At 38.7% G+C, this 24,559-nt stretch overlaps 1 protein-coding gene across 3 annotated transcripts in view; it reads right to left on the bottom strand.

Annotated features, from left to right (window-relative positions):
- The window catches only part of LOC146325411 (TOX high mobility group box family member 2-like), a 114,915-nt gene that overhangs the window by 8,418 nt on the left and 81,938 nt on the right, over positions 1 to 24,559 (bottom strand). For all 3 annotated transcript variants that reach the window (XM_084721427.1, XM_084721426.1, XM_084721428.1), the window contains 2 exons: positions 3,320 to 3,550; positions 72 to 152 (listed from right to left, as the gene is read on the bottom strand). In XM_084721427.1, coding sequence (XP_084577553.1) covers positions 72 to 152; positions 3,320 to 3,550 — 312 coding nt within the window. The remainder of the gene's footprint in view (positions 1 to 71; positions 153 to 3,319; positions 3,551 to 24,559) is intronic.

Raw genomic sequence — 24,559 nt, 5'->3', positions numbered from 1 at the left:
CCCATTAGCAAGGGTTTTCTATCCAATCCATCATCAGTCTTAGCCAGGGCCCTGTGTGTCATAAGCGTTACCTTGGAAACCAGACTGGCTCGGTACGCGGCCAAGGCTTTCAGGTACTCTTTCTTAGCTGCCTCGGTTTTCCTCTTGTACCCCTGTGAAGGAAAGAAAAAAAAAATCAAAACAAGAGGCTTCGGGTGAAAGGAGAGGTTGACATGCTCATAAATGTGCACATACACACAGACACAGACACACACACACACACACGTCTGTCTCTCAGCACACATGCTTTTTATCTAACACTTTCTTAAACACATCATGCACACCCAGACACACACACACACACACACACACACACACACACACACACACACACACACACACACACACACACACACACACACACACACCCTTAATGTTTCCCTTTCCATCAGAGCCAATGGTACAGAACACTTCTATTTCCTCATCACAGCACTAAAACTCCCTCATCTCAATGTGTCTCCCTCTATTGTAGCAACACATCATTTCCATTCCAATCCACCTAGAGAAATGAACTGGAACTCCTCTCTTTCTCTCTGCTTTTAGCTCCACAATAACACTCCTATCAGCATAGTGACATTAGTGATACACCAGAATGGTTGTTGTCATTTGGCACATTAGGAGACGATCTCTGCCTGCGTATGAGTTGTGTCTGAGACTGTCTTCCATATTGTTACAGCGATGTACAAACCTCTGTTGTCATACAACTAACTGCTGCTGCCTCGTTTGATTGAACTCATATGTGTTTGCATAAAGAATGTGGGTTTATGAGCGCGTATACATGTGTTTTCACATGCAGGTTCTGTCTGTGTAGGATGCTGAGTGTCTGAAAATAGGGCTATCAGCTATAAGAGCTATAGACAAAATCATGTCTATTATGCAAAACAAAAAGGAGAGAGAAGTACTGTACTGATGTAATGCAGAACGGCCTGCTTCTGCAGCCTATCTGTGAAACTTAAAGGGACAGTTCAAAATCAAAAATACATATTTTCCCTCTTACATGTGCTATTTATCTGTCTAGATAGTTTTGGTGTGAGTTGCAGAGTTTTGGAGACAAAAAATACATTTGAAAACATGCAAGAAATTTTCCTGAATGAGATCATGTAAAACTGGCAAATTAAAAATTTAAATCAGAAAATATCATACCAAATTGTAAATTACCACCGAATTGATACTCCTGATCAGTTTGGAAAATTCCCTTTTAACTCTGGACAGATTACGTTGTTCCTCCACATTCCATTAGTCAGAACTGAACCTCTCTCTTACAGCGCATGTTATACTTGGAATAATCTGGAAAAAGGCCTTAAACTTGAACCCTCTACCACTGTGGCTGTTCAAAGGCCTTTTCTCAGATTATGTTTTAACTGACTGTAAGTGCTTTTGATTACAATTTAATTTTATCTGTTTTATTTATTTAATTTATTCTAATTTACACTTCACTGTATTTACTTTATTATCCTGTATATAGTTGTTTTTATTGCCAGCTTTTTTGTTTGCACATACTATTTCACATCTCGACACCACTGTAATGAGGACGCCTTGATGGTCTTTCGAGGTGAATCAGGTAAATGTTTTATAAAATATACTGCTTTCAAATACACACTATACAATATAACATTGTGTTCCCACAGTATCCTTTCCTAAAAGCAAACCATCCTCATCCCATGAGAATTGCAAATAGCAAAAGAAACTAACAACTGTGGTTTTTCCTGGAGTTGAATACCCACGAGGCAAAACATCATGACCTCCTATAACTCTGTTATCATTAGCATTTCCTACCTATTACTGCTGAGCTGGAGATGACGTTAAACAGCAACAAAAACAATAGAGGCTACTCTTCCTGGATAGCTGAGATGCCCTTCAGCTAAATCCAAGGACGAGACGATAGTTGGGGGGGGGGGGGGGGGGGGGGGCACTAATTCTGTATTCTAGGCAGGATCAAAATAGCAGGCGAGAGATATAAATAAAGAGAGTGGAAATGAGAACTTCACACATCCCAGCTTGTCAGAGGGCCAATGAAGATGCATGGTGTGGAGGCATCAGCTATGGAGGCTGGAGGGACACAGGAAGTGTGCACCATACCTGAGCCTGGAGCTTTGTAGGAGTTATGTTTTGGCAAAAAAGATGATTTTCACTTTTTCAACTGTATTTTTGGTAAACCCTTTTTGGTTTTGACGGACACAGCACTGCCAAGAAAAACTCAGAAGACACCGTTTGCATTGTGACAGTTGAGGTTTTGTGTGTTCTTTTGTGTATTCATATCTGATTGTTTGCTTTTGCAGAGCTGCACTAGCACACCGGCATGAAAGCATTTACACTGCATAACATATCAGTCCTCGACTCCTGACATCTCTACAGGTGCGTTTATATTTTTCCCATATTGACCATTTCTTGCCTGTAAAGTGTCCAACTTTGTTAGTCTCAGAGTGTTTTACGGGCTGCTGTTGCACAGAATACTCCGCCAACCCTCCCCTCCTTCCCTTTGCTCGAATTAAATTTAGAAAGAAAATCATTTTTATGAGAGTCAGGGGAGTGGGGATAAACGGATGGATTATCTTTAGAAAGAGAAGAAGTAGCTCATTAAGGTGAGCTGTATCTCACAGCAATGTTCTGGTAATTACACAGCACATAATGCCAGGGAGAGGCTGCTCGCCGGGCTGCTGCAGCATATATGCCATCTACTGGCTGGACCAGAACGTGAACACATACTGTGTGTTTGTGCCTGTGTATGTGCACGTACACACCTGTTCCTTTTTGTGTCAACAGAACATGAAATATATCTAAAAAATGACATATAGAACTGTATTTGTGCACATTTGCTCTATTTTTGGTCAAAAACGTGTGTTCATAGTGCAATAAAGGGATAGTTTGGAGTTTTTGAAGTGTGGTTGTATGAGATACTTATCCATAGTCAGTGTATTATCTATAGTAGACGGCGGTTGGCACGCCCCTAGTTTTAAGAAGCAGACAGGAATAACAGCAAAGAGGCTAGTCAATATGCTGCTCTGGACGGGGTCAGCAGTAACACTTTTTATAAAAAAAAATTAGTCACTTAAAAAGGTCCAACTGAAAAAAATCTAAGTATACACTGTTTAGAATATTTTTACTGCTTAACTTGGCCATCAGACAGCCTTTTCTGATAGGAAACCAGCATTATATAAGCCACAACAGTGCATTGCTTGGCTTCCTTAAAAACAGTTACTTCTTATCATCAATTTTGTAATCTTTACCTATCTATTCACACATTATTGCTTTAGATATCCCAGACCCTTGTACTCTGTACCTGCTTCTGTTCCTCTCCTAGGCTGTCCCACATGGAGGCCACAATCTTAGACACGTCCCCAAAGGTGGCGTTGGGGTTCTGGCCCTTAATGGCCGCCTGGGTGTCTCTGAAGAAGAGCGCATAGGCCGACACGGGTTTCTGTGGCTCGTTGGGGTCCTTCTTCTTCTTCTTCTTTTGAGGTTTGGGTTTGGGCTTCATCATTTCTGCTGAGGCCCGCTTCTCACTGTTTATCTGGAGGCAGAAAGAGGGATGGAGACACAAGAAGAAATGAGACAAAGACATTGCTGGTCATAAATCAGTTGATGAAAATAAAACTTGTAGCTGCAGCTACTATAGAAAGAAGCATGAGGAGTCTTTCAGTATGCAATGTATTTATGGGCATGATGCATCAGCTGGATAAGACACTCTAGATATTTTTTTCAAGGTTAAATCATCAACATTAACCACTGAACACATGGCACTCAGCATAAATAAAATAGCCAAATAGAACATTAAATAAACGCTGGATAGTGGGTGAAAACAGGAGAGTTCTGCGAAGTGGAGCAGCAGCTCATTCTGAGAACAGAAAACAGATCAATTTAAGGACATGGCTGAATGAAGACTAACAGGACGTCAGTGAGACAGGTTAGCCTCTGGGGTGTAGGAAGGGGGTCTGTGGGAGGTGTGGTTCTGGAGAAATTGGCCAAACATGGGAGAGAGTCCTGGGCTGATTAAAATCTCACCGGTAGCAGTTCCACTTGGTTTCACATTGGCATGATTTTATTTGTGTTAAATCACTGGATTCACGGATATTTTCTGGTTTTCTTTCAATCTTGATTTTGTCCCTTTCATGCAGATCACAAAGAATTCAATTCCGCTGTCTGAGGAGACCATAAAAAGGAGTATTTAAAGTACTATTTAGAATATTTTCATTTCCATTTCCATTTTTCCATTTCAAAGGGAAACTGCTGTTATTAAAGCCAAATATCACTCTTCCAAAGCAACCAGACTCCTTTGACAAAAATACCACTGCCTCAATCTATTAGTTAGGTTTTGTTATTGTATGAACCAGAGCAAACCCTTTAAAACACAGAAGTCACACAATAACAAAAACAACAAATAAATAAAATGACTGATTTCATCAGTGGAGTTTGGTTGGTTGAAGAGAGCGATATTTGTCTTAAATACTGTTGGCCCCCACATTTTCTGGTTTTCTTTCAATATTTATTTTATCCCTTTCATGTAAATCACAAAGAATTCAATTCCACTTTCTGAGGCAACCATAAAAAAACGGATTAAATCTATATTTTTCATACCATGTACCCAGCTGGTTTGTCAACAATAATACACTGCAATCTCACTACATTTTCAGCAGGCAAAAAAAACCTTGCTCACATCTGTGAGATGCACTCGATCCAATACACATGAATACATTTTCATTTTCCATGCAGGGCTTTGACGGGGAGTCAAATCCAGGTCACCTGATCCTGGTTGTGATTCTATATGGAAATTGCCTTCTTTGCTGAGGAGAGAACACATCAAGCACGGGGAGGAAAGAGGGAGAGGAAAGGGAGAGATAAGGAGAAAGAGAGAGAAGAGGTGCAGCTGAGGAAGAAGTGATGGCTTGATGTTGCCATTAGTATCGGTGGAACATCAGTTAACCTGATTTCTTGGTTGCTATAAAAGCGGGAAAAAAACAATCCAATTTCCATCCATATAATAGAAGATATAATGACATCCTGAATATATAATGATATACATTGGTATTATGTCAAATGAAAGATATTTATGTGCACTGTTTATGGTTGAGGGGTTATGGAGAGTTACTCAAATGTTGTTAGGGGCTTTGAGTGAAGTTTTTGGCAAAGAGAGCCCATCTCCAAGGCCAAGTTCCTATTTCATCAGGTTGCATTTTAGAATTTTTAAACAGCTTTGAATGTTCTCTTTCATGATCCACTGATCCTGGGTTTCAGTGTTAAAACTCAGCAGGGGTGTGAGGAGAACAAACCATGAAAAAGATTTGTCCCCGCACGAGTATCAAACAGCAACTTGAGGACATTTAAAGACGTTCACATCCATCTAATGCATACTTATCACGGGATTAAGCAACAGCCGTGTTTTCCCCTTTAACTGTCAATTGGAAAACAGGAAATGACTGCCTTTGAAAATCGCATTGTTTCAGCAAAGCATTCGCAGCCAAACAGCACACTGTATTCCACCCAGCATGAAATTAACTAATCAAAATTCAAGGTCCAGGAGCACATTTGGCAGCTAAAGAAAAACTTCAAAATGGCTTTTGTGGTGTGCGGAAATGAATGGATGTTCTCATTCAGGCTGATGTGAAAGTATTGCTTGTCTATTTCACAGCTTACAGGTAATTTTTTTTGTGCGAGTACGCCTGGTTTCATTAAAAAATAATCATCCCTCACTTTTAGGCAATGAGGCAGAAGACAGGCATTTGAAACGACATCTGTTCCACCCGAGCCTTTGAAGTGAAAATAGAATAAACTGAAGGTAGAGCTAATGGAATGACAAAATAGAAAAAAAGAGAAGGCTAAATAATCTCCAGGAAAATTCACATGTATTCACAGAGAGGAGAGAGTGATGACACTCAACAGCTTGCAGCTACATGCAATCAACCAGGAGAACAAGGGGCATATTCTTTCATTTCTCTATTTATTTTCCTCCTTTTATTGTACGAGACTCATGTTTGTGAACTTATAGGAGCCTGACAGAGGAAGATGAAACATCAGTGAAAGAATACAGATGAAAAATGAAAGAAGATAGATCAACATGCCTCTGAAAAGAGTACAATAAACCAAAACCCACTCGCTACAGTGTGACAGTGTGAGTATATCCCTTTATATCCTTTAGTAAATGTTAGATAAATAATCAATCTGGGATTTTTTCATTTGCTTTCATTTTCCCTCAAGCTGTCTGATCAGCATCTTCCTACATTTCCCAGAATACCTTCAGAAAAAAACCCCCAAGAGTGGGTGTGAACTTCACTGCTAAAAGGGCAATTAAAATAATGTATATAGATTATATAGAAGTCTAATTTATTTTTGGGCTAGAGCTGAGAGAAAACAAGACTGAGAAATTAATTGTCTGGCTGTAGCACTATTTACAGAAAACTACTCAAATGCGTCAAGCAGACAAGCACTGCAAATATAAGGGAACAAACAAATAGTAACATTTACCACACTAAAATAACAAATAACCCTATTTAGAGATCCTTTCTCTTGAATTTCTTAAGTTTTTTAAGTAGTTTCAGGTCAAATCATGTTTAATAGCTGCCTGATATTAAATCTACTTTAAAGGATTTAGTGCCATCTAGCGGTGAGATTCCAGATTGGAAACACCTTGTCTCACCCTCCCCTTCCAAGTGTGTAGGAGGTGGCTGCAAAAACTCGCAAAAAAGCGCATTGTCAGCTAACTAAAAGACATTTATTTTTCACTGATTATAATGAAAACATGATTAGGAATATTCCAAGCACACTCTGATTAATTGATTGGAATTGATTAAATTAATTGATTATACTTCATTTTGTCACTTTCTGCCAATAGATTCCCATGAATCTTAGGTACTGGACCTTTAATTTACTTTTATTTTCCCTCAACCTGTCTAATCAACATCCTCCTACATTTCCTAGAACATCACCACAAAAAGTCCCAGAGTGAGTATGAACTTCACTGCAAAAAGGCCAATTTAAAAAAAGCAGTAATTATGTATTTTAGGATGACTACATCTTACCAAGAAACATTTGTATTAGAATATTAAACTTGTTTTAGGCACATTCAATCTATTTTTGGGTTACAGCTGACAAAAAGCAAGAGTGAAAAGTGAATTTCCTGGGTGCAACACTCATATCCCGAACATCTATTTAGAGGAAACCACCACCGTGTGGTTTCAAGAAGCAGACAAGCACAGTCTTCACTGCAAATTTATATGTCTGCAGGAAGAAAGTCAAACAATTTTAACATTCGTCGCACCAAAAAGACAAATAATCTTATTTTGAGATGCTTTCTGACATTCTATTGGTTATATCAAGTCTTTTTTAGTAGCTATCAGGTCATATTGTGATTTACAGCTGCCTGATTTTTAAGATTGTTGAAATAAGGCTTATAAATCTTGATGATTCCAAATTTCTCAAGATTGACATTTTGTTCGTTTGCAGGAGGGGATTTTTGCAATGCCTCCAGGGAGTTTACATGACCAGGATGAAATTCAAATCAGATACCTGATATCCGTTATTATATTTGAGTAATTTCATGTGGATAAAATGACTCAAATATTGGAACCAGATGTCACTTTTGTTTCTTACTTTTTCTCTTACTCATTAACACATTTATCTGAGCGTTTTTACTTGTTGGCTTTACAAATTATTGATGGCGGACAAACAAATATCCACCATGTATCCACTGCACAATATCAAGCTTATTTTCCTCGCTCAGGTGCAGAGAACAGTAATAATTATGACAGCTGTTGTTGTCAGTTGAGAAAAAGAGTGAATCACATCCCTTATTCATAACGCCACATCTTGTGGCTGCACTGCATTCTGGTCTATTTTCTGATACTGTCAGTGGAGAGATTGGTATCTGCTCCTCTTCTACGATGGATTTCTCCCCCGTGTGACTGTTGATGCAAAAATGGTGAGTCTGTAAAGTAGCTCTTTGATTCTCATGCGCTGACACCCGATCCTGACGTTTACCATTTGTACTTTAGACTGTTGGACATTTATCTCCTGTCCTACAACACTGTAGCTCTGCTAGAGATATTGTGAAGTGACACGATGCAATTTTGTCCATGTTTAGCCAGATATCACAGTAATAGGAAACATACATGTAAACCTTCTGAACAACAGACTGGATCACAATACGGAGAGCAATTAGTTAGCCCAAAATCATAAATTTGTCTCTCCCATAATCTGCATTTATTTCTTCCACATACAAGGAATTCGGCATATTGGTGCACAAGAAAAAGCATAAATAGAAAACTGAAAATGAAATACACATGAAGAACATTTTCTAAAAGCAGTAAATATGTACAATCCGCCCAGGAATGTGCAAAATATTGACCAGGAAATGTGCATAAGTTCACAGTATGAAGTATGAAGAATATTAAATATCTCTTTAGCTTCCAGCTTTCTATGGAACAGGCTCCATTTCCTAATAAATATTCACTATTTCAATACTGAGTGTCAGGTTTGTTGGCAGGGTGAGGCAGATGTTGTATGGTCACAACAGTAAGATAACTGCAGCATACATGTTCATACATGAGGTCTGCTTTAGGTCATTTAACGTTTTTTTCTGCTCCCGCTTTACTTTAACTTTAGCTTACAAGTCAAACCACTTGGCTAAAACTGGCAATGAAGATGCAAGAACAGGCTAATCCTAACATTCCCATCCAAAATTGCCTGCACACTGACAAAAACAGAGGGGGTCTTCTCAGATGAAAAACTAAAATATTATTAAATAAAAATATTCCACGTGTAGAGAGTGACACAATGAGCAAACAAAACAGACAAAAAAAAGTGATTTTTTTCAGTGAAGACTATTTAGAGAGCATGTACTTCTACCAATATAAATACTGTAGCGATACCATAACTAGTGTCAGTACAATGTTTTACTTTCATCACCAATGGCAACAGCTGTAGCCAGAGGTGTTATATCTCAAGGATACCTTGAGGGAATTTCTTCAAACTTTATACAAATGACCAAAGATAAACTGCTTAGATTTTGGTGGTCAAAGACACATTTTTGAAAACATTTTTGGCCATAACTAAAAGTGATGACATTTTATATCCAAAAGGTCAAAGGTCTACTTCACTGTGACATCATAATGTTCAGCTCTCTATCAGTCCTCTGTCTTCCTCTGTAAACAATAGTCTCTAAGTGAAGACAGCATGCTGCTCACTGAAAATTATTCACACGAATAAGAAATGTGTAGTAAGAATTTCCATTTTGCCAAAACATACCTAATATCTTCTATTAAATTTGTTTAAAGTTGCAGGTCAATAAAATGTTCCATATTAAATACCATCAAAGTCTTCACTGCATACATTATGAGTCTGGACAGACATGGATGTAAACTCACACAACTGTGAGGCAGTAATTCTATTTTTTCTGTTTTACACAACCACTGACTGCTGACTTCTCACTTTTCTTAACCGGCCGCTAGGGGCCTCAAATGATCAACGACTGCTTCTGTTTGAAGTCTTGTTTCAGCTCGGGACAGCATGTGAAGGTCATGCTGGTGCTGATGGAACTCTCTGCTGGTTGCATCTGGCAGTTCTGGTGACATTGCAGTAGGTGCTTCACCATCTGTTGCTTGGCAGGGATCTGCATTCTACTGAATGCTCTCTTTTAGTTTTTCAGAACATTACTTTGGAACATATATATCCTTTAACAAACATAGCAAAGCATCCAAGTGTTACATGTTGTCTAAACACAGGCAGACTTAGAAGAACTTTGCCTACATAAAATATTTTCTAAAACAGGCAACATTTTGATTTAAACTGGCAACTTCCTAATCTAGTCACAGATAAACTAAATAAGATTGTAAATCTGAGCAAATATTTGATGCCAGCACATGACAGTTTTTGATAAATGCTACGTTCACATTTTGGTCTGTACAGAGAAAATACCGAGGTCCAACACTCTGACTTAGCCATGAGACCAGATGATATAAAATATATATAAATAATATTAGTTTTTGGATAGAGCTTTTTCTCCACGAAGGGGACTTACAGGGCAAATCAACACTGACGATAAAAGAAAAGCACTTTCACTTCAGCTATGTTTTAAAGACCACAATGTAGAGATGGCCAAAAACAGCACATGGCTGTTGCTAGGTGAGACCACCATGTCTTGTACAGACCAGTAAAGTCTAAATATATTTTGTACTCAGTTTTATAGTTAACAAGCAAAAGATTGAACTACAGTGTCAGCCTCAGTTTGCTCATCCCATCAGCATTTCTGTTGTCTGAGAGGGGGTGGGGGGGTGGGGGGTGGGGTTGGGGAGAGGGAGATGGGGAGGAGGGGGTAGCTGTAATTCTGAATGGACAGCACTGCACTGGCAAGACAAGATTAGAATTGACAGCCTGATAACTGCGTCACTATCAAAACAGCAGAGACGGAGAGAGAGATAGAGAAGAAGGAGAGAGAATGAGGAAGTGAGAGAAGAGTGGAGAGATGCAAAGGAAAAGAGTTGATGTAGAGAAAGCAGATAAAAGGACGAGGAGGAGGAGGGGAGGTGGAGGAGAGATGTAGAGAGAAGAGGTTTGATAACAAAAAGAAGGACAGGCGCAGACACACAGACTGACAGAGTTTAAGAGACATGGAAATTAGACAATAAAACCAGGTAATAGTATGGGATAGTATAACCATGTTTGTCCAATCACAGCCTCCTCCGAATATATGCATCATCATCATCACCATCATCATCATATGCACTGAGCAGCAGAGTGCAGAGTGCTGCATGGTGTATCGATTTCAAAAGGCCATAAAAACAAACAGGAAGTACTCAAGACGTGATGCACAGATACACTTTCTCTTTACAGTGATGGTCATTACACCAAAACATGATGCAGATACTGAGCAGAGAACTAAATCAAATCCTCACTTTCATGGATTTCAAGCCAAATAACTGTAAAAAAAAAAGTGAAAAGACACACAGCAGTGGCTTGCAGTGTGTTATACAGAGTCTGTGTGCAAGAATCAACATAGAATACGCGATAAAAAAATAACATTTTTATGTGCTAGTTTTTGCAGGGAAATACTGTGTGAATGTGCACTGACCTAAAGAATGAGACACATACAAGTGCTACTCAGCAGCTGACGGTGATAGAGAAGAGCCTCTTTGAATAGCGGTTCAAGAACAGCAATCAAAGATTCTTAGTGAAATACTGTTTGATCAAGGACCGACTTGGAAAAAAGCCAGTGTAAGTAGTTCTGGCTAGACAATCTTTCAATAACAAGACCACATTTAACATTGTTATTCTCAGTACTGAACTGCCTGACCTGAATGTTGTCTTAAGAATGGACTTATTCAAGTAACGTTATGCTTTTATGAGACAAGAGTTAGCATTCTCCTGTCCTTTTGCTATCTGCGTGTAACCATTTTCAAATGAAAAACAACCTCCAAGCTAGCTAAATGGCAAATTACGATACAATGTAACCAAGCGATACAATGTTATCCTTTTTGGGGGGATTTATTTATTTTATTGACTCCGCCTGTGCAAATATTTCACCAAAACAAGCTAACCCCCTTCGCTATTTTCCAGGGGCGCCATTACTCTATCCTGGGCTTTGTGCTGTCCAAGGCTATTGAGACTGGTTTATGAAATACAAATAAGCCAGAGTGTTTTTTTAACTTTATTACAGTATGATAATAAGTTCAGCCAGACTGTTCTCCAGTAGTGACACATCGCTAAAACAAAGTGTGGAGATGACCACTTATGGCATGCAGTGTATTTTAAATAAAAATGGTTGGACTGTAGAGCAGCGGTCATTAAGGCAACAATAGCAGGCTGAGGCTATTAAACACAGTAGAGTACAGTAAGGAAGAATCTTCCTCATTTTAGATAGATGTTGTGTAACTGACAGATGTCCTGAGCCAATCCTAACTATCTGCGCCAACCCGCTCATATTTTAAAGAATTGCTAAAGTTTGCAATATTAAATAACATTAACCTTCATAATCTACAAGATCAGGCCAAACCAAATAGAGCTGTATCAGCAAAACCTTTAATGGGCAAGTTCACCCCAAAATCAATAATACATGTTTTTCCAACCTGTAGTGCAGTTTATCCATCAGATTGTTTTGGTTCAAATTAAAAAGGACGGTACAAAGAAAACAGTTTCTACACCAAACTGGTCTGTGAATTATCTTGAGTAACTGGGTCACGATTTCTAGAAAGAGACATTGCTGTTGAGTTTTTCAAATGTATTATGTATTTGGTGCTTTGAGCACCTAAAGTAACACACAATACTGATAACTCCAAAACTCAGCAACTCACACCAAAACAATCTAAATGAATAAATAACACTTCAGACTAGAGGAAAAAGAATTATTTTGGGGTGAAATGTCCCTTTAAGTGTACTAAATTGAGCAAGCATGAATTTCATTGTTTACTACTTAAACCTGTGAAAACTGATTTTATTTTACCTGTCTCTGACAAATATTCATGCTCTTTTTAGCTCTGCTTTGGTCTCCACCAGCTAACTGCTAACTCTGTCTATGTAGCTGTTTGTTGCTGAGCAGGTAGTGTGCAGCGGGGTTTTAGAAACTTTTAGTCAAAGTGGTGAGCGTGACCCAAAACAGGAAAGTCACAGACCAGAAAGTCAAAATAATGACTGAAAGATGGTATCAAGCACCTTAGCGCCAACGGGAACTACAGTCTGATGATAACACTTGACTGAGTTTGTCACTTTGAGCCACCACCTGCACATACAAGCAGTCATGTGATCCATCCATCCATTTTCTTTAACCGCTTATTCCCAAAGGGTCGTGGGCTGCCGGAGCCTATCCCAGCTGACATTGAGAGGCGGGGTTCACCCTGGACAAGTCGCCAGTTCATCGCAGGGCTGACACATAGAGACAAACAACCACTCACACTCACATTCATACCTACGGGCAATTTAGAGTCATCAATTAACCTAGCATGCATGTCTTTGGACCATGGGAGGAAGCCGGAGAACCCAGAGAGAACCCACGCAGACACAGGGAGAACATGCAAACTCCGCATAGAAAGGCCCTGCCCCAACCAGCTGGGGGATTCGAACTCACGTCTTGCTCATGTGATCCATTGTTAATATATAAATATTGATTATAGCTACTTTAACATCGCATCAACATTAGTCTGAATATAAATGGATCTCGTTGAACAACTTGTCGTGAAAAAATCAAGACCTCAAACGACTATATTCTAAGATATTTTTTATTTTAGTATATTTTAAAGACAGTGTGGCACAATGGAGTAGACGTCTTCAACAGTACAAGCACGGACCTCTCCACACCAGCATGCTGGAGAGGAGCGCAGCTTAGTGCAGCTGTTACAGACTCTAAGCCTTTGTGGGTTTATAGATAGATAAATGGCCATGGTTAGAGAAGCAGCGGTGAGAATAATGTAATTCCAACATGCCATGTATAATTTTTCTGCAATTTTCACCACCAGCTGTAACTCGCAGCCTTGAGGAGAAAGCGGGTTCCTGATAGTTGTGTGGTGCAACAAAAATAATCATAACAAAAAGTTATTGTGGCTCACGTCCTTCATGAGTGGCTACAAAGTCAGCTGGTTTAAAAATGTAACAGCATGTTTGTCAACTGAATCATCCATCCAGAAACACAGAAACATATGATAAATGATAAACACTATCTAATGTTTTTCCTCACAGTATCATGTTTTTAAAATGAATTATGGGTATAATGTCAGTCATCTCTACCTGACTGTATGATCAGATGATTTTGGAACAGAGGAGAATAAATAAATACCGGAGTGGGATTTTAGAGACAGCAAGTAAGTCTTTGCTAAGTTTATATAATTAGGAGTAGGGGGATCATGTGGGCTTACATTTTGGTTTTTATTACACGCATTTAGTTGTTATTTAGATATCAGTTTCACCTAACATTTCAAAGTGCCTCTGTGTGTAATGCTGTCAAGATTGTGGCCTTAAAAAATGCTGGCAGGCAAGATGAGAATGTAAACAAAGCTGTTTGAGATCTGAATGATTCAACCTCCTCTAAACTGAGACTGCCTGATGCCATGAATGGAACCCAAAATACAAGATGCTTGTTAAAATACACTCAACAAAAACAAAGTTTTGTTCCCGCTCCCATTTTTCACGAGTCGAAGTAAAACATCTAAGATTTCTTCTGTGCACACAAAAGGCTTATTTCTCTCAAATTTTGTTCACAGAGTTGTAAGGATCTGTGTTACAGAGCACAACTCCTCTGATTTTATACTGGAAAAAGCAGTTACTAGGCACTGAAGTATGGCTGTCACATAGGGCTACAGATATAATTTTTTCCAGGAGGGCAAAGTCATGACCTGGCTTACTCTGCCTCTGATTGGCTAGTACTCATTGCCTTTGTGGTTTGGGTTGGTTAGGTTTAGCCATTATGAGTGATTGGTTAGGGTTAGGATGAGAATAAGAATATTAGGGTAAGCCAATCAGAGGCAGAATAGGGCAGAACTTGACTTTACCCTCCGGAGAAAAAAAAAAGGTATCTATCATCACATTTTATAATCTCCAACTGTTAGAGAGGGAAGAAAAGGTATAAACAATGAAAACTGCATACTACTTTGTATCAGTTGCAATAAAAAAAAATTGTAGGAATTTCTTTGCAGTTTTTGTCCTTTTCTTGAAATAGTAATATTATACTTATACTTATTATACACCCAGTTTCAAATAATCATAGACAAACATTAACCTACTATCATACCAATCATTTTGATTATGGAATTTATATAAGATTATAACTCTGTTGTTCAACAATAAAGAATTGTGTGATGAAAAATTGTGAATAAATATGATCATAATTACAATTATGATGTTTTTTGAGGATGGAGCTTCGGTGGAGAAAAAACAATTAAACCTAAACAAATTACTTAACACTAGCGAGCGAGTTTTGTTGTCTTGTTTCCTGACAAGACAACAATCTGATGTGTGAGAGAGAGGCGCTGCTCCATGACACACTCAGTGGCACAGTACACACCCACTGAGCTGGAGGACGAGTGAGAGGAAGACAGCCTGCAGTCTAACACAGTGAATTATTTTTTTTATTTGAATTAATTAATTTATTTCCATCAAACCAGAGCTGGTGATTGTTATAAAAGTGTAAAGACTATCCAAGGTGATTTTGGTGAGTTTTATTTTGTTTCTGTCTGTCAAATTTAAATGTTGTGTTTTACAGAGTTAACAAGCTAATTAAAGCTTGTCTTAGTTTGGTAAAAGAGAGAAACTTGAATGATCAGTTGTATTTTTCTGCTTAATGAGGAAAGTAAGTGTGAGAATATTTCCTTTCTTGACATTTTGTTTTTTCGTTGTCATAGCTCCCACACATCATCTTATCGTGTTTAACCACAGTTGTATTAATTTTCTGGCAGTGGCAGCTGGTATGAGATAAAAACTTCAATTTTGAGCCATTACTCCTTTGATTCTGGCACCCAACAACACAGCAAGATGACATTTTCTCTTGGTTATGCGTCCTACTATTCTGCGTTTGCCTCCAGTTTTTCCTTTGTTTTGCCTCCAGCTAACAATGTGATGTAATCATGACGTCTGCACCAAAAGGGTCTATAAACTCTTTATATCTGATATGACCTGTCAATTATTCTGCAGTCACTCCTGTGTCAGTCTTGTCTTTATGAATTCACATCATCTACTTCACCATGAAGGCATGAAAGCTTGATGGATTAAAATATGTCTTAAAATATATACTGTGCCCCCCTTCATCTGGAAGCGATTACAGCTCCATGTCAGACTGCCCATCTGTAAGCAATGAGCAGGACTGCATGTCAAAGCCGCCGCACAGAGCTCTGAGTAGAACCAGGCACTTGTCCAGAGAGCAGCAGCACTCATCAAATAAAAAAAAAAAAAAATACAGCCCAGCCAAAACAATAAACCAACCGGAAGTGCAGAATCATGGCAGTGATCTGAAATACATGAAAGGACATCAGTGGGAATCACATGAACTTGATCCATAAAGAGCCCATTATGGAATTTGTATCCAGTTCTGATACCATGCCATTACAAATATACAAGGTCTTTATGATGTGGAGTATTTCATTAGTGTTTTCAGACATGCCGGCCTGCACTACTGAGCAGGCAATGTGGATTTGATTTCAACCAATATTCCCATTGCAGATATTTTAATTCAAACTGGAGCCCAAAGCCATTGCTGAGCTAAGCTGCTGCATGATTTATCTGACTGTGGAAAATGACTGACAGCTCTGAGGAGCTCCTCCCTACAAGCTCTGCCTAACAGCGCTGGACCTACTTAATCAGCCTAAATTGCAAAGTCGAGGCCCTTGTATTTGGTAATGTGGTGAAAACAGTGGCAAGTGAGAGCTAATTAGATTAACGGTAGTTTAACGAGCTGTTGGAGGGGCCCCCGCAGATTGGATTTTAATAAATAGTGGCAAAAGCATCTGCTATGCACTTCCTGGCTCTGCTGGCATCCTAATTGGCCCCAGTGGGTTGCTGTAGCTCAGCACAGCACAGTGCAATTTAGGAGGGGGGAAACAGGCAAAATGCTTATCTTCAGTCCAGGTGAGTCTGGGAAAACGAAATAAAAAACAGTCTTTATGATTGTAAGGCTTCACAGGCAGGGTTTTTTTTATCAACATTAATACTCCACTAATACAATTTCTAAGACTTTTATCAGCACAGAACATCCACAGAATGTCCACAAAGCAGAAGGAGAGAATAAAACAGATTTGGACATATTCATCTTTTTCCTATTGTTTGTTTTCAAGATGAAATGTTCCCATGATGAGGTCTTTGTAGAGGCAACAGCATAGAAAGGAAAAAACAATTAATCAAACATGAATGAGCGACCATAGCAGGGTTATTTCCATAGCAACAGCCCGAGGGGACAACTTGAACCCTTTAATGTGAGCTGGTGATGTCTCTTTGTAAACATCTGCGCAGCGGGGGGAGAAAGCCAATGAGAGAGCCTGGCAACAGAGGCATCACAGGGCAGCAACCTCTTGGTAACAATCGAAGTTTCCATTATCTGGTGTTGAAAGGACCTAAAAGTGCTCTGAAATATTGTATTCTGGAGCATTTGAAGTTGATAAGCATCTTTGTACCACTGCTGTTATGTGTCCAAAAACATTGAGGTGGTTTACAGTGACGCTCGTAGCTGCTGAAAACAACTTGCAAATGATCAGGAAAAAGTGACATCAAAGACGTTCACACAAACACATTTTTTGACATTATTCCTCTTACATCAGGCAACAAATCACAGTCATAATCTCTCATAATCAGGCCTTATGCAACCTGCAACCAGTAGGCTCTTTCAGCCTCCAGCTGTGACCAACAGAAGGCACTATGCAAGTGTACACAAACAGTACAAACAGCTATTATGAAGGGTCGCTTGTTGGTGGCCATAAAGGCACAAGACTAATTGTCATTTCCCAAGTTCCACAGAGGGGAGGGGGGTGAAGTGCTGTCAAAGCAAATCTGGTTTCTTTTTCTGCAAATGTGGTAGATCCCAACATTTTTCCTTTAGGAACGCCTTCCTATCATTGAGTAAACCCCTGAGTACGTCACGAATTTGAAGGATATTCTGTATTATATCTGCTGTATAACAATAACAGTAAAGAGCAACTGATAAACTCTATGATTAACCCAAATAGTGAACGCAATAAGCGATTTGGATGAATTTTGAGTGGATTATTTGAATTGGAGATGAGTTTTCATTATATTTTTAGGACCTTTTTCTACAATGATCCATCTGTGTTTTGTATTTTTCCAAAAACAACAACAACAAAACAATTACACACACTGAAATGTACAATATATAACTTCTCTAACGTCACATTAAAATAATAACAAAAGACACAGTTTGATGACGGTGCAAAGTATCATGGATCATGGAAGTTGTTTCTTCATTGTGATTCAGGCAGAAATTATGATGATGGATGAGGTAATAGAGGTAATAAACTTTTATTCATGTTATATTTAGTCATGTTCGTTGACTTCCTTCCTCACTTTCTGATGTATCGAACATATCCCGTGTTTTCCTGGTAGTTATATCAACTAGCTGCTTACTACAATGGCTAATAGGAAATGCACCATTACTGTGAATTAATTGTGTATTTCTATGTGTTTGAGCATTGTTGGAAACATTTGGGATAATCAAAGTACACCACTTAAAAAATATATAACATAAGCAAACTTTTTAATGTGGAGATATTGAATACTATATATTTAATAGATTTCTCTTTTTTTTTTTTGGCAGATTCAGTGTTTTCTTCTTCCTGGCACTTTGCCAATTTCAATTCATGTCTACATTGTGCCCTAATCCTTTTATTTTTTTAAAGTTTATATCTTAATAATAATAATGTCAAATTTAAAATCACATTTTCATTTAGTTTTCTATACAAGAATGAACAAAATGTTGAGCTATAAGCTTACTATATAATTTTTTTTTTTTTTTTTTTACAAAGCTTTCTTCCACCCCTGAAAGTCAAGCGACCCTCCCAGTGAATCTTTAGCAACCCCTAGTGGGAGTTGGGAACCCCATGTTGGGAACCAGGGCACTAATGTGATGAAAGCAGATGGGTATAAAATGACCCAAATTTAGGACAATAATTTTAGAGGTACGAATGTAATGCATGGGCTGAAGAGAACAAAAGGAGCCGTACACAAAACTCAGAGAGTAACCTGATGGTATTCTAAAAAAGACAAGAGCACCATAAATATACAGCAGCAGAACAGTAATTCAGTCAACCACAATTCTCTCATGTAAGAGGGAACAAAAACAGCCTTTAGTTCTCAGTGATCCACGTTAAAGTCAACAATCAGTTGCACCACTGTTTCCAAAACTTAGACTCACAACGGGTCGCGGAGTTGGCAGAGTCAAATGTATTGACACACAGAGAGTTGCTCTAAGTAATGTCATACAGCTGGGGTCAAGAAATGCAGGAGTCAGCACACTAATGACAATTTGACAAAATAAATCACAGTGTTCTGAACAGAGCATCTTACAAATGCTAACAAAAAACAACATTTGTCTTTTGGAAAATAAAACAGCAAACTTAACAGACCAGTCCAGATCAGTCCAGGCATGATGGAGAATATGGACCATAATATATTAGTACAAGTATATTAATACTGCATTCACACAAACAATACCACTTCACAAAAATGTTCAGTCATTTATAAGCCTTATGTTTACAATAAATTAATCACTTACAAAACTGAGTTATAACTAATCTATGAACTTTTGGTAAATCATGAAATGATCATAAACAAACTAAATAATAAATAAATAGAGTATTGATTAAATGATTAATAAGTAATAAGTTAATATATTACTGATCACTTGAAGATTGTATATCTCACAAATCTGTTGTAAGTATATTGCATCAGTATCTTTTTATGCCACATTAGTTAATCAGATGATGACAAATGATGAGGATATTGTTAGTATATAATTTGTTGATGTATCCTTAATAATGTCTAAGTTAGCCCATTAAAAGCACAAAAAGAAATTATGATCAAGCTAGTTTTAAATGAATATTGAATCATTTGTCTAAGTTAATATACACTTAGAAATTATTTAGTTAATAATATATTTCATATTTGTTTAAAATTCATGGTTTGTTGTGTTCTTTATCAGTTTATAAATGTACAGTGGTAGATGTTATGGGGGAAGTAAACATACTTTTGGAAGTTTGGGACCCAGGGGGACACCTAAATTCTCTTTTGGGTCTCAAGTTGCCTTGTACTAATCTTTAATCAGTTCAAAAAAAAAAAAAGCCAGAATTTCAAAAACAAAAAAGCCAGTCTTTAAAAGCTGCTAGAAAATACATGGTTTTTCACTCTCCTTCAGCACTGAAACAGCTCCTCAGTGACGGGGCAGTGCGTGGAGCCTGGCAGCACCACCGCTGGCAGGACCAGGTATCCATAAACCCTCTTACAAACACTCTCGTCCCAAACCTCAGTGGTTCCTTGGGCGAGAGTAATGGCTTCTTTGCACTGGGCTGCGCTGTGCTATTGTAGAATCACAGAGCGGTTAATTGAAACAAATGACTCTAATAATGGGACATTATCCCCACAGGCTGGCTTTGTGGTGGGCCTAATTAGCGTTGCGGTGGTGGCGAGGAGGACGAGTCACCATGCTGATCCCTCAAAGGAAGCAGCCGAGGCCCCCCTTTTAAGTGGGCAGTACGGGATTCTCCTGCTCGAGTGAGGGTGCCGGGGCTTTTTCAAAAACCAGCGTGTTAAATGTAAACATGTCTAGTCACCCCCGGGTGCCTCTGAGGGTGAGTCCCACTCTTTTAGCGGCTGTGCTGAGGCTGCTTTTCATTTCTTGTTCTACAACTATCCCTGCATGAGGGAGCTCATACAACTTCTGGTCACAAGAATCAGACAAATGGCTTTTTTTTTCTTTTTGAGAAATTTGTTTAGGGCTGCAATTTAAGATCATTTTCTTTATTGGTGAAACCATGGATTATTTTTTCAACTAATCAAATAATACTCTGCTCTACAAAAAGTCAGAAAATAGTAACAAATGGCCATCACTTTGTTGTAAAGTTACATCTTCAAAGGGATAGTTTATAGATTATATATATTTTATTTAGACATAGGTTATTTAAAGTCAGGTTGCATGAGGTTCTTATCCAAAAGTATCCATCTTCCATCCTGTGTTCTGCAAGGTTAAATTACTGTTTTTGCCTATGAAGTTTGGTTGGTTTGCAGAAAGCAACATTTAGATTGGAAAAGTCAAAATATATTCTAAATGTAGTGTATGCTTAAACTGATACAGATTTTTTTATATGGACCTTTTTAAGTGGCTAAAATACATTTGACTGCTGACATTGTCTACAGGAGTACATTGCTTAGCTTTGACCATTGGGACTCCTGCCGCTTTTCCAAACGGAGGGCGTGCCGACCTGCTGTAGGTAATACACTGACTATGAATGTGCACCTCATACAACCCCACTTGAAATCATACAAACTATCCCTTTAAATTGCTTCTTTTGTCCTGACAGCAGCTCTAAAAGGTATTCATTCTACAATAATCTAAAACAGAGAAAAGCACCAAAGCCTTTCAATTCTGAAACTGGAACCAGAGAATATTTTCTGTTCATTGACTAATTGATTAATCAACTAATAGTTATGATCATTGCCTTCACCTTGCTGTCCTCTCGCTTGTCATCACGTTCTCCTCTGCAGTGCCAATGGCCCGTAACTAATGTGACAACATGAGATATTGTTTTCCAGATGTGTTTTGATCACCACTGAAATCTGTTTTTGCCATTCCTAATTGTTTACCCTTGTTCATGATGATCCCAGAAAGTCAGCTGTAATGAAGTGTTCAAATCTCTGTGACCAAGCTGTTTTAAATATTCATTAGTCGTAACAGTCGCCTAAGGTTATTTGAATTAGCTCCATGAATATTCATGACCTGCAATGAATGAGCATTTGTTTTTAATGCTCAATCCGTTAATACTCCTCTTCATTACTTCACGCCGAACCCGGCATGATAACCTGCACAAAACAAAGCTTTACTTTTTAAAAAGCACAATGTCTTTGGAAGCCTATTTGTCTCGGTTTAAACGAAACGGGAGTGCCCTCCCAATTATCTCGCTGTCATTTCTCTTGACAACTACAAGACACATTGTTCACCCCTGTTGTGGAGTGCAGCACTGAAGGGCATCTGTCTTTTTTTGAAATGAAAAGCCACAACAGAAAACATTTCTACTGTTACAAAAAGTGATTTATCTGGGAACGTCACCGAGATGTCATATCTATCCCAGTGAAAGGCAGCAGAGCAAGCAGGTCATATGAGATATGTCTAAAGCCTACAGTGTAAAAAAAAAAGATTGCTGTTTCAATTTAAAAAAAACACAAGTAATCCAGCTGAACTGAGCATGTGAAGTCAAGTTACACTGTTTTTTTTTTTTTTTTTTTAGATTAAAGTTTATTTTAAGGCAGTTCTTCTTGTTAGATTGTTGGCAGTGGACGGGGCCTGGAAAATGAAAAAGGTGATCTTCTAGTTTCAAACATACATGGTGTTCTGTATACAACACTTTCTTTACATTCACCCTTTTGCTTTCTGTCTATTGTCATATTTGTCGGAAGATGTTTCACGACACGTTCGGTTAATGGTTTGATCGTGCCTTTATTTATCTATCCATGTGCTGTCAATAACCGCCACTGTCAGTATAGTTTTTACTGTATGTCGCTGCATTGAAATAGTTATGGCCTTTCCCCCCTTTGTGCTGTCTGTGTCCTAAATGCCAAGTGATGCAAAATAAATTTCCTTTCACTGATTAAATGAACTCAAATTAAGTCAAGCTCACATAACCTTGTAGCAATCAGTGACTCTGACAGAGACTGATCCCAGAAATAAAGGAACACACATACACACAGTAAACACGTGTACTGTACCATACCTGAGCATGATACACAGTACACTGTACTTTTGCATACTTATGTATGTACCAATGTGCTCATCTCTCTGTCATTATAATGTACGAGGCGTTGCTCACAGTGAATTATCCCTAACTCTGCAGCTTTTCTGTCTTTTTCAGCTGATTGTTTTGGGTTTATGCAAGTGTAAACCCACCCACTGGTTTGTGGACTACTGTTTGTTATATTGAAGCTTTGAGTTTGGCACTGTGGTCGTTGCCATCATGATTTCCTGACTGGATTTGACAGAGAACCCAAGATCACATCGTGGAATGTAGCCACACCTTAAAGCATATTAGAGCAAACACCTAGACTTGAAACTGTAAACTCATTAGGAAAAGGTTTTCTGTGGTACTAAATCAACTGAGAAGTAGGGTAATTTTCTCATAGGCTTATATACAGTCTTATCAGACTTTTCAATTAATCAAAAAATATGATCAAATATGGCCAAATGCAATAGCCAAATCGTGGAAGCTGCAATTTAAAATGTGTGGCAAAACAGCATTATAATGAAGTGCCGCAGAGAGGCCCTGACCTTCAGCTCTTGTTCTCCAGATGTCAGAAAACATTTTCCTTTCAATTAAAATGAAACCTTTGATGCAAAAACTATAATTCCCACTAATATTGAATCATACCACAATTACAATATCCGTCAAAATATTCACAATCTGATTTTTTTTTACCACATTGTGCACTACTGAATCTTAAACATATTAACCATCAGGTGGCCGCTAACATGACCAAATTAATGCTTAAGTTGGTTCAATATTGCCTGATGTGTACCCTGGTAACTGTTTGCTGATCAGCAGGTGATAATGACTTTATAAGGTGGTATTATATCAGGGCAGGGCATTCTTCTGCCCTCAAGTGGCTGAAAAGACCCCCCTAAAACCGCAACAACAGTCATTCAATCAAAAAATCTCTTAAGGCAGCCTTAAAAATAAATAACCACAGCAGTATCTTCAACTGACAAATTATCCATGATATCAACAATAACTTGTCAAAATAACTTGTCACTGTCTCAACACAGCAAAACGTTGAAAAAAATCGACTGCTGGTGGCCTGTCACACATCACACATGCTGCCAAAAATATGAATGTGGCACTGCGTGTTTAACAAAACTGAACAAAGTTCCCATCAGGAGTCATCTGACTGAATGTGTGACATAAACTTGCAAAACTGGCAGCTGCTTTTTTGGCAGCAGGGGCTTCCCTCCTCCCTAACCAGCCTCATTACACCGGTAATGAGACAGGGGCTGGTGCTCTGTTTCAATATTTAAACGTGCTGGCGCCCCTCAAGGCTCCGTGTTGGGGCCGTTCTGCAAACTCCTCCACGACCCCTCATTACCGTCTGCTGGTGAGTGTCTCCCCGCCGTTATTTTTTCAAAGGGTTACATCTCGCTTGTATCTTCCCCCCGCCGCTGCAGCCTCAGCCAGACCTGAACGATCAGGGGGCTTGTTGAACACGAGACCCCTGGGTGCCACCTCTTCCCCTGAGCGCCTGGGTGGCAGAAATGCTGACAGCTAAGGGTGAGACAGGGATTCTCCCTCAGCAACGAGCGTTCACACGAAGGCATGTTACATTTCGCAGTATCCAGTCATCCAAGACTCGGCCCTTTCTACCTCGATTTAAAGGAGCTGACAGAGGAGGTCAGTGTCGCAGGGAGGAGTTAACAGAATGTAAGAGCATCTCTGATTGACAGCTCTGTCTTTTATAACACCGATGTTGATCCTTCTGCTTGCTGGAGTCCTTGTAAATGGTGCAATTTCAAGTGAAAAATGGTTCAAAACTGGCAGTTAAGACTATTATGAACAACATGCGACTGCAGCAGACAGGATCAAGCCCTACATCTGAACAAAGTGCTAAAATCTACCAGCTGAAAATAAATAGAAAAGCCAAACCTCAGTATACATTAAAGCTCTGAAATTTGCCTAAGACTCAATACATTTGTTTGACACCTGTTTTATCCATCTACTACACTTTTATCTGCTGCTTGTGGAGTCATAATTAGATGGAAAAGAGGAGGCTGTCAGACAGAATAAATTTATCTTGAAAAAAAAACAGGGCTCTTGCAGAGACATATGCTGTTCTGTGGGCCAAAAATATTAAG

The sequence above is a fragment of the Lutjanus erythropterus genome, chromosome 6 (assembly GCF_056507025.1).
Source record: "Lutjanus erythropterus isolate fLutEry1 chromosome 6, fLutEry1.hap2, whole genome shotgun sequence".
Taxonomy (NCBI): Eukaryota; Metazoa; Chordata; class Actinopteri; order Lutjaniformes; family Lutjanidae; genus Lutjanus; species Lutjanus erythropterus.
This window is presented reverse-complemented; position numbering and strand designations above follow the sequence as displayed.